Source organism: Mesoplodon densirostris, chromosome 13 (genome assembly GCF_025265405.1).
Source record: "Mesoplodon densirostris isolate mMesDen1 chromosome 13, mMesDen1 primary haplotype, whole genome shotgun sequence".
In the NCBI taxonomy this organism is placed as follows: Eukaryota; Metazoa; Chordata; class Mammalia; order Artiodactyla; family Ziphiidae; genus Mesoplodon; species Mesoplodon densirostris.
Genome location: NC_082673.1, coordinates 55,367,444 through 55,378,373, shown reverse-complemented (window position 1 = coordinate 55,378,373; position 10,930 = coordinate 55,367,444). Strand labels below are relative to the sequence as shown.

The window sequence follows — 10,930 nt, the reverse complement described above, 5'->3', positions numbered from 1 at the left end:
CAAGGCTGGCCTTCCTAAGCACTAACGCAGTAATTTACAGCTGAGCAGGTCTGGAAGGATTAGACACTTGTGAATATAAAATAAAGGTTGTGAGTCAGAACTGGGTTAGAATGGTGCTTCCATGCCTTATTGCGTTATCTCAGGAATGTTCCTCGGCATCCCTGAGCCACAGTTTTCTCATCTGGAAAATGAGAATGATAACAATACCTCCTTAACATATTGAGAAAATGCATATAAAGCACACAGTAAAGTGCCTGACACATAATGATACTCATAAAATAGTAGTTGCTTTTTTTTTTTTTTTTTTTTTTTTTAAGGAGTTACTACTAACATCCCACAACGTATCACATCGCTTTGTGGCCTGGCATTACGGTACCTACCTTTAAAGTCCCTGGAGTTAAGGTACCCGGGCAAATCCCTCAGCAAAGGCTTTCAAAGATGAGACATAGAGACCAGGAGCAGTTTCATCATGATAGATGCCACAGAAGATAACTGAAGGAACTTTAGATATTTAGCTTAGAAAGTATATGATAGGGGAACTGACATGATGGCTGTCTTGAGGGTGTCTTTTATAAGAGGACCCCGCGGGCATAACTGAGACCAACGGTAAAAAACCAAACGAAAGCACAGCCCTCTCGAACAGCGAAAGCGAGTTAGGGTGCGATGGGGGTGGGGGCGTCTGTGAGGGTCGGCTGGTGCGCAGCTGCGGCAGTGGAGCCAATCACCGGGCGCATCCAGTCCTCGCGCTACGGTACAGTCGTGCAGTCGTGACGTCGGCGGTTGCCATGGAGAGGCCCTCTCGGTAGGGACAGAGAGCTGGCGCCAGGGGCCGCAGGGCCGGAGCGTGCCTTTGAAGTTGAGTCCGCTACCGTCATGAGCGGCCGAAGTAGGGGTAGAAAGTCCTCCCGCGCCAAAAACCATGGCAAAGGCCGCGCCAAAGGCCGAGTCCGCGCTACTCCTGACGACGCCCCTCGCGACCCGGACCCTGCACAGTACCAGAGGCTCGAGGAGGAGACCAAGGCGGCACAGGTGCAGGCCGGCGCGGGTTGGGGTAGCCTGGAAACCGCTGCGCCCGCGCCGCCCCGCCAGCCCGGGGAAGAGGGTGCCTGCCGGCTCCCCCTGGACTGTGGCCTCGCGCTCCGGGCCCGGGCTGCGGGGGATCGCGGGCAGGCCGCAACCAGGCCCGGCCCGGGGAAGGCCAGAATCCTCTCGGAGCGCCTGGCGACAGACACTGTCTTCGTGGGAACCGTGGGGGCCATGGGAAAGCCGAAAAATGTCCCCCGCGTTGGAATTCGGCGCTGCCCCACTGGGAAGAAGGCCCCAGCTACCTGTAGCGCAGTGGGGAGGGGGCCTTCGGCCGTAGCTGTTGGAAAACCGAAGAAAGGGACCACTGGGGCGTCTGCCTCCGTTCCAGTGGTAGAGGAAAAGAAGGTGGAGAAGGATGCAGGGTCAGGGCCCCCGGCAACAGATGGCAGCATGGATACACTGGAGAACGTCCAGCTGAAGCTGGAGACCATGAACGCCCAGGCGGACAGGGCCTACCTGCGGCTCTCCCGCAAGTTTGGGCAGTTGCGACTGCACCACTTAGAGCGCAGGAACCTCCTCATCCAGAATATCCCGGGCTTCTGGGGGCAGGCTTTTCAGAACCACCCCCAGCTCTCATCCTTTCTAAACAACCAAGATAAAGAGGTGCTCAGCTACTTGAACAGCTTGGAGGTGGAAGAGCTTGGTCTCGCCAGATTGGGCTACAAGATCAAGTTCTACTTTGGCCGCAACCCCTATTTCGAAAATAAGGTGCTCATCAAGGAATATGGGTGTGGTCCTTCCGGTCAGGTGGTGTCTCGTTCTACTCCAATCCAGTGGCTCCCAGGGCACGATCTTCAGTCCCTAAGCCAGGGGAACCCAGACAACACCCGGAGCTTCTTTGGGTGGTTTTCAAACCACAGCTCCATTGAGTCTGACAAGATTGTGGAGATAATCAACGAGGAGTTGTGGCCCAATCCCCTGCAGTACTACCTTATGAGTGAAGGGGCCCGAGCAGAGAAAGGAAAGGAGGGCAGGCCGTGTCCAGCAAGGCAGCCAGTGGAGACCCCAGAGCCTGGGGTAAACAAGTCCAACTGATTCTGCACAGGTCTCCCTACTACCTCCTGCTGGACCCGTGTCTGGCTGACCACATGTGTTTGGCTGTCTGCCTTCTCTTCATGTTGACCTCTGTGCACTGTATTCCCTTTGGACTTCAGTTACAAGCATATGGTGTTTATGATCGTGTTCTTTCGCCTCCCCATGGCATTCTTGCTTTTTTACGTTAGTGTCACATGTTACGTGATCTCACCCCTACTGTTTATATGTTACACACACATGATTCAGATGTGTGCGCCCTTTATCTCCATTGCCTGGGCCCTGTTCTTGGCTCTGGCCTTTCCCACCTGACTTGAACGTGGACACTCACGAGTCATCCAACAAGAGGACCAGTGCATCCTTCAGCTCTGTTCCTCCAGGGCCCGTGACTTGCTGGGCTGCTTCATGTGACCATGCGTGCCATCTATGGCAAGCTTCTCTGTTGCCACTGCAAAATGAAGCTTGTGCACATGGTATTGGCCATCGGCCAAAACTGATTGTTCCGTGGCTCTGGGGTCACCAGCCAAGGTGCCATCGACCAGATCTCTGGCTTTGGCCAGGGGCCCACGCTGCCCTCCTGGACACAGGTTAAGGGTGAGAAGCAGTATGCCATGCATTCTGTACCATCATGCATCTCTTCCTGCCTCTGGGCCTTTCTCCTGGTGAACCTTCATCAGGGTCAGCACCATGCCCCGTCACTATTAAGCCATTGAGTTTTGTCTAGGTTGCTATCGGCCCCAATTGGCTTCCTGGTCAACAAGGACCTCAAGAACTGCTTGTGGACCCAGGCCCCCTGCCGGTGCATGAGACACACACCTACCCTCCCCAGCCTTCCGGGAACCCTCTTGGCTGCCAGACTGATGGGCAGGCTGGTATGTATGGACATGTGCTCACTGTCATCAAGCTGTGGCTCCAGGTGAGGATGGGGACTGAGCTCACCTATAATCTAGGTATCTTGATGATCAGCTCCCCTCATCCCTTCCTCACACATGACCAGAGTGCTCCAGTGGAGTTGCTGGGGAAGAGGTATTTCTGATCTGTGGGCCTGTGGCTACTTCATCTCACACCTCCATGCCTCCTTCCTCTTCCTTCCCTCTCTTCCTCCTTTCCCTCTCTCCCTTCCCTCTCTCCCTGTCCTGTCTACCACTCCTCCTTCCCTTCCTTTTTTTTTTTTTTTTTGTTTCAGTAGTATCACATCTCAGAAAGAGAAAACAAAACAATTGTAAAACCAGGGTTTTCTACTTACAGGTAGCGAGATAGCTGGGGACTTGCTCTACACACGCACACACTGGGCTGGAAGAGGGTAGAGGAAGCCAGAAGGCCAACTGCAGGCCAACTGCTCCCAACTCCTGGGTTCATGCTATAACTCTGATGTTGAAAATTCTTTTCATGGCTGTGCATCTGCTAGAATGATAACCCCCCAGGCATCAGTGTTGTGAACCAGGGTTGCTCCTGTTCCGACCTTTTCCTCTGTCCCTTAAGACCCAGTTGCCTCCTGCTGTTTCCTCCTCTGTGGTAGCCTCTCACCCTCTGGAACCTCATTCCCCAGCTTCCCCACCCTTAGCAGTCCTTTGCTCTCTTGGCTTCTACCCTCAAATACCCGTAGAAGTAGGCTTTAGTTTCCAGTGTGGGGGATCCCAAGGCTCTCTCCTGGGGCATGGGGATGGGGGTGGGCAGAACCTGTTCTGAATCTCCAAAAGGCTCATTTCCTGTGGGTGTAAAAGCTGATCTGGGCCCTCCCTGCCCAGGCTTACCTGTGCCCTCTTTCCCCCTTATCCCCGAGGGTGGGAAAGTAGGACTGTGTCTACACTTGCGCTCCACCCACTAACTTCCCTTTCCTTATGGAAGACCTTGTTCTGAGCTCCCCAAGGTCTAGGGAGGTCTTGACTCAGAGCTGTCGAGAGGGTGTTTTGGGCAGGGGAGTTGGGACAAAAACACAGAGTGGGAATGAGTCTGGTGTGGAGTGGCCCTGGAAGAGCAGATAGAAATGGCTTGAGGAGCCTCAGGGAGAACACGCCTGCCTCTCAGTGTTGGAGCAGATGGGGAGGGACCTTCCCCAGGGTGCGGATGGGAGAATTAAAGGGCTGTGGGCAAATGCGATGCCTAGGTGAGGGTATGCCCAAAGTTTTGTCCAGTCTCTCTCTCATCATTAGTGGATTTTATAAATCACAGAAACAAACAAAAACAGAATAATGTTACTTTGGATGCTTTCTCTTTTGTTCTAGGTGTGGCCTTGTGTATGTGGAAGATTAACGTATATGCTGCTTATTTTGTCTCTAAGTAAATGTAACCACTTTCCTCATTTTTTGCTTAATGGGAAAATAGAGCTGTACAGGTCTGCTTTTTTTTTCCAGCTTTTTCTTCTTTTATTGTGGACATTTTCAGATATGCACAGAAGTGGAGAGGATGGTCTCTGGACCCCGTGTGCCCATCACCTAGCTACATCAGTTATCAATTACGATCAACCTGGTTTCATCTGTGTCTCCCTCTCCCTGCCTGTATTGTTTATCAAAAGTCCAAGATCCTGTGCCTGTTCAACCAGGACTGCTTTGGGAGATTGGGACTCTGTGTTGGTGGTGATACTGGTGGGGTGCACTATCATCATCACATCAGGTCTGTTTTTTGCTTTTCTTGTTAACTAATGAAGTTCCAGAGGTGGGCCTTAGAATGAAAGTCTTCGGAATTAACAAGAAGTCTCAAAAAGAGATGAAGGGGATGCTGCCTTTTCCCTGCATCCACAAAAGGAAAGAGAGACTGTTTGTTGATAAAGACTTGTCAGTCTTTGATAAGGTGCTTACTTGAGATCTTTCACCAGAACATCAGTCTTTTTTCCTGTGTAAGATGGAGACTTGCGTGACTTTTAGAATTATCAGCTTGTCCTGGTCTCATAATAACTCTGGGCTTGAAAGTATAATTTGGAAATTGTTGCTGTGTTCTGTGCTAATAACCTCCCAAAAGTAATCAGTAACTGGTTGTCTTACTGGGTAATTGACACCCTGGTAATAACGCATTATTTCTTTGTTCTGAAACAGTATAAATAGTTGTAAGCTTGCATGCATGATGGAAAAAAATAAAAGCCTGTATCTCTGTTATATTTTTTTATCTTTAAAAAAGAATTGGAAGGTTAAGCAGAGGCTGGGTAGTTGAGGGGATGTATACTATGGCATACGTGAGTGATTCCTAAGCCTCAGGCCCGCGTGTGACTAGCTACATAACAATATATAAAATTCTGATTCCCAAGCCCATACCAGAGATTGCGATTCTGTGGTTCTGGGAAGAAGCCAGGCAGTCTTGTTTTTAACAAGCTTTCCAGGTAGTTCTAGTGGAAATCCAGTGCTTCTCAAGTTTTAGAGTACCTCTGAATTTTGTGGGGAATCCTGTTAAAATATGAATTTTGATGCAGTAGTCCAGGGCGGAACCTGAGGTTCTGCAGTTCTAACACACTTCCAGGTGATGCCGGTGCTGGCAGTTTGCAAGCTGTACTTTGAGTAGCAAAGGAGGTGACCTTCAAGGACCTTTCAAACTAGAATAACAATGCTCAGTCTTGGTTGCATATCAGAATTATCTGGGAAGCTTAAAGAAATATACACGTACTGGCAGAGCTCCTCACAAACACCAACTAAATCAGAATGGAGGAAGGGATTGATCCAGGTGTAGGTATTTTAAAAACATCCCGGGTGATTCTGATGTCTAGCCGGAGTTGAGAACTAGGATTTCTGATACTGTTCATAACAGATTCGTGACAAAGACCATTTTCCATTAATCAGGAGAATCAGCAGCAGACAACCAAGTGCCACATAAAGCTTCCCAGCAGAAAATGGTTGGAAAAAATCAGAAGTGGGTTGTTAAATGACAAGAAAATAAAATTGGTCTATAAGATATTGGGCTTGAATCAATAAATGTGCAGTGTTCAGGGCTTAGTAGGTGCTCAAATGTTGAATGAAAGAATGAATTTAACACGTAGTGTATTTTCAAATGCCTTAGGGCTAGGCTGGTAATTAAATTTGTGAAGTGGCCCATATTTGTTTCATAAGGATGTATGTATTAATTCGTTAGGGCTTCCATAACAAGATACCACAGACTGGATGACTTAACAGAAATGTATTTCCGGTTCTGGAGGCTAGAAGTCTGAGATCAAGGTGTCGGCAGGGTTTGTTTCTTCTGAAGGCCTCTCTCCTGGGCTTATAGGTGCTTGTCTTCTCCGTGTTTTCACCGCCTTACCTGTGTGTGTGTCTGGGAGCAGTGGGAAGAGGTGGGTGCTGTGTGTACATCGGGGCAGCTGTTCTGCAGCGCCAGATCATTTACCTGGGGGCCCGCAGGCCTAGTGTCGCTCCATCTTCAAAAAGGGATGGGGGGAATCAGAATATGTAGAATCTCCCAATTTTGAAGGTCTTCAACTAAAAAATTAAACACCCAGAGCCTCGCTATTAGTGATAGGTGGAGTGCAAAAGGGTATGGAGGGCAGCCTGTCCTTCAGGCGTGAGCGTCCTCTTGAGACCCGTGCAGAGTCCTCTGGGGCTACAAACTGGAGGGGCCTCTGTCCAGTTCCTCTCACACACTTGCTTCTTCACAGGTGTGGAGCCTCCACTTCCCAGGCCCCTTTCACACCCCTCCCTTCACTACCTTGCAGAGCCCATCCGATCTGGGGCTCCTCACCGCCCCAGGGGCCCATTCATTCATCATCTCTGTTGTAGACATTAGAGATAAAGTGATGGACAAATACAGCTTTGAACTCTGCCCCCCTTCTGGGTTTCAGCTTCCTCTCAGCTTTTGCTTGGAATTGTCAGTCCACCTTTTTTTTTTTTTTTTTCCCTTTTCCTGCGTGGGGCTGGCGGGTGTTTTAGATCCATATGGGGGATCATTCTCTGGCCTCTAGGTCAGACTTCACAAGACAATTTAGACTTTTAATAACCTGGAGAGTAAGGGCTTCTTGGAGTAATTCTTGTTGAGAGTCCCTTACCCCTTTCTCACCTAGTTTTATTGCAAAAGGCCTTCTAATTTCTTAACTTGTTACTTGCTGGACTTTTTCGGAATGTCGTGAGTTTGTGCTATGCCATAGGGGAGTGGGGAGAGAAAAATAAGTGGTCTGGCTACCTGTAGCTTACTGAAAGTCTATCTACTTCTGACTGTCTCCTTATACTTTGGGCTTCCCCTTCTGGTCTTACTGCACTGATTTTCTACAAGGGAAGGAGGCACGCTACCCTGGGGTGGCTTCACCTAGGGAGGGGACTTCACCTCCCTTTGCCCCTCTGAAGATTTTGGAAACTCCTTCTATCCTCTTTACCCCTTGAGGTCCTCAGCCTTGGGGAGCCACTGTTAACCGCTGGGTGGGGACATATCCCTCCGGGGCCGAAGAAGTTAAAAAAAAATTAAAGCAGAGACCCCATCTCCAGTCTGTGGTTTCTATCTCTTTGTCCTTAGCATCTTCACTTCTGCTTTTGGCATCTTCTCCAACTATATTTCACCATTTAGGCTCACAACTCATTTCTGCTGATTCACCTTCACCTGAAACTCTGACCTTGTGTTAGTCCTGCTTCTTTACCCTGGATCAGCACCCTCTGGTGAGGTGTCTGAGGCTGGAACCTTGAATTCCTTCCTCCTCTCCCTACTTCCTATCAACCTGGTCCTCAGTTGAGGTTTGACAAATATGAGACGAAATAACTCCCACACATGGCACTTCATGGTTTACAAAGCACATTCACTTTCATTATCTCAGTGATAACAATTATCCCATAAGATGGCTCGAGGAGGTTAAGTGACTTGACCAAAATCACAAAGCCAGTAAGCAATAGAGCCAGGGCTCAAACTCGTCTTCTGCTTCCAAACTCCTTCCATACATGCGATGATAAAAATGAGGCCAGGGCAGGTATCTGGCACAGGAATCTAGGCACTTCTTTGCACAGAACCTGTATTTCACCCTTCACACGGCGCATCAGAACCCTCCGCATAGCACATCAGTCACTGCCAATCAATCAGAGTTGACATGTGAATGTGAACCTTCCTGACCATCCCACACTGCAGCTGCTGTTGGAGCTCAACTAGGGGCAGTGACTTGATGGCCTGGGTGACCTAGACTGTGGCTGAGGCTTCCTTTAACTGCTCTGTTCCAGGGTCAGGATTGGCTCTAGACACACATGGCTGCAGATGGAGGCTGAGTGAGGTTTGGGGCTATAAGTATCTATACTTAAATATGAGTGATTTGTAAAAAAGATAACAAGAAGTTCTCCCATAACAAGAAGTCAGGTGATAGGAAGTTGCAGGCTTGCTTCAGTAGCACAGGGATATTAGGGCTATGGGTCCCCCTCTCTGCTTCTCTTCTCTTGGGTTTCCCCTCATGGTTCCCTAGCTCCAACCACCACATCCTCATCCAGCTGCACTTAAAGGCAGGAAGGAGGGCAAGGGGGTCCTCTCTGCCTTTATCAGGGAAGAAAATCTTTGCTGGTAGTCCCTGGTGGATTTCAGGGGACCTGAGTCAGGTCCCTTGGGCCAGAAATGGGTCACACTCCCACACTCTGCTTCAAGGAAATCTAGCACTTTTCAGCATCTCTCATGGGAGTGGGGTTCTGCCATCAAGGAATAAGAGATCGGAAGTCTAGAATTGCTGGGAGATCTTAGTCACTTGTAGGTTCATCCTTTTTGGGGTGGTGGGCTGTGCTGGTGACCTGGAACACCACTTAATACCTGGAGGCGCAAGCATCTGCGCTTTCCCCAGCTCTGCCCGTCACCTCTTCTGACAAGGAAGCTCTACCCGTGCTCCGTGTTTTGTGTCTCACCTCTGTTTATGGTAAATGCTTTTCTGGCCAGCAATGCCTTTTTAGTGCTCCTATCTCCCACAGCACCTAGCTCATGGTTCACTCAACGCTTGGTGTAGGTGGTCAGTAAATGCTAGTGGAGTGAATGCATTAAGCCAATAATCTTTCTAAGGTGTAAATTTGATCCTGTCAATCACCTGTTCAAAGCCTTCAGGAGTAAGGTCCAGAATCCTAAGAAGCTCATGACTGGCCCTTCATTATCTTACCCTACATTTTTTTCTTTTGAACTTCTTTATTATGAAAATTCACATAAAAGTTGATAGAAAAGTACTGTGATCACGTATATACCTACCATTTAAGTTCAGTAATTTTTAACTTTTTGTTTTTTACAACTTTATTGGAGTATAATTGCTTCACAATGGTGTATTAGTTTCTCCTTTATAACAAAGTGAATCAGTTATGCATATACATATGTTCCCATATCCCCTCCCTCTTGCGTCCCTCCCACCCACCCTCCCTATCCCACCCCTCCAGTCGGTCACAAAGCACCGAGCTGATCTCCCTGTGCTATGCAGCTGCTTCCCACTAGCTATCTACCTTACATTTGGTAGTGTATATATGTCCATGCCTCTCTCTCGCTTTGTCACAGCTTACCCTTCCCCCTCCCCATATCCTCAAGTCCATTCTCAAGTAGGTCTGTGTCTTTATTCCTGTTTTACCCCTAGGTTCTTCATGACATTTTTTTTCTTAAATTCCATATATATGTGTTAGCATACCGTATTTGTCTTTCTCTTTCTGACTTACTTCACTCTGTATGACAGACTCTAGGTCTATCCACCTCATTACAAATAGCTCAATTTCGTTTCTTTTTATGGCTGAGTAATATTCCATTGTATTCCATTGTGGCACATTGTATATATGTGCCACATCTTCTTTATCCATTCATCTGTCGATGGACACTTAGGTTGCTTCCATGTCCTGGCTATTGTAAATGGAGCTGCAATGAACATTGTGGTACATGACTCTTTTTGAATTCTGGTTTTCTCAGGGTATATGCCCAGTAGTGGGATTGCTGGGTTGTATGGTAGTTCTATTTGTAGTTTTTTAAGGAACCTCCATACTGTTCTCCATAGTGGCTGTATCAACTTACATTCCCACCAACAGTGCAAGAGGGTTCCCTTTTCTCCACACCCTCTCCAGTATTTATTGTTTGTAGTTTTTTTGATGATGGCCATTCTGACTGGTGTGAGTTGATAACTCATTGTAGTTTTGATTTGCAGTTCTCTAATGATTAGTGATGTTGAGCATCCTTTGATGTGTTTGTTGGCAATCTGTATATCTTGGAGAAATGTCTATTTAGGTCATCTGCCCATTTTTGGATTGGGTTGTTTGTTTTTCTGATATTGAGCTGCATGAGCTGCTTGTAAATTTTGGAGATTAATCCTTTGTCAGTTGCTTCATTTGCAAATATTTTCTCCCATCTGGGAGTTGTCTTTTCATCTTGTTTATGGTTTCCTTTGCTGTGCAAAAGCTTTTAAGTTTCATTAGGTACCATTTGTTTATTTTTCTTTTTATTTCCATTTCTCTAAGTGGTGGGTCAAAATGGATCTTGCTGTGATTTATGTCATAGAGTGTTCTGCCTATGTTTTCCTCTGTGAGATTGATAGTGTCTGGCCTTACATTTAGGTCTTTAATCCATTTTGAGTTTACTTTTGTGTATGGTGTTACAGGGTGTTCTAATTTCATTCTTTTACATGTAGCTGTCCAGTTTTCCCAGCACCACTTATTGAAGAGGATGACTTGTCTCCATTGTATATTCTTACCTCTTTTATCAAAGATAAGGTGACCATATGTACGTGGGTTTATCTCTGGGCTTTCTATCCTGTTCCATTGATCTATATTTCTGCTATTGTGTTAGTACCATACCATCTTGATTACTGTAGCTTTGTCGTATAGTCTGAAGCCAGGGAGCCTGATTCCTCCAGCTCCGTTTTTCTTTCTCAAGATTGCTTTGGCTATTTGGGGTCTTTTGTGTTTCCATACAAATTGTGAAATTTTTT

The 10,930-nt window shown here is 47.5% G+C and overlaps 1 protein-coding gene across 5 annotated transcripts; it reads left to right on the top strand.

Moving 5' to 3' along the window:
- The first annotated feature begins 798 nt into the window (after window positions 1-798).
- On the top strand, window positions 799-5,178 carry TSPYL5 (TSPY like 5). Of its 5 annotated transcripts, none has more exons than XM_060115878.1 (2): window positions 799-2,990; window positions 4,504-5,178. In XM_060115878.1, exon 1 carries the CDS (start codon window positions 874-876, stop codon window positions 2,119-2,121), a length of 1,248 nt encoding a protein of 415 aa, XP_059971861.1. In that variant the 5' UTR covers window positions 799-873; the 3' UTR covers window positions 2,122-2,990; window positions 4,504-5,178. The 5 variants fall into 5 exon arrangements, with proteins under 5 accessions (XP_059971861.1, XP_059971860.1, XP_059971858.1 ...); XM_060115877.1 differs by having other exon boundaries at window positions 4,344-5,178; XM_060115875.1 differs by having other exon boundaries at window positions 799-3,034.
- The last annotated feature ends 5,752 nt before the right edge of the window (window positions 5,179-10,930 follow it).

Excerpts from the sequence above, each read along its gene's own strand:
- TSPYL5 (XM_060115878.1), top strand. The coding sequence starts at position 874 with ATGAGCGGCCGAAGTAGGGGTAGAAAGTCCTCCCGCGCCAAAAACCAT.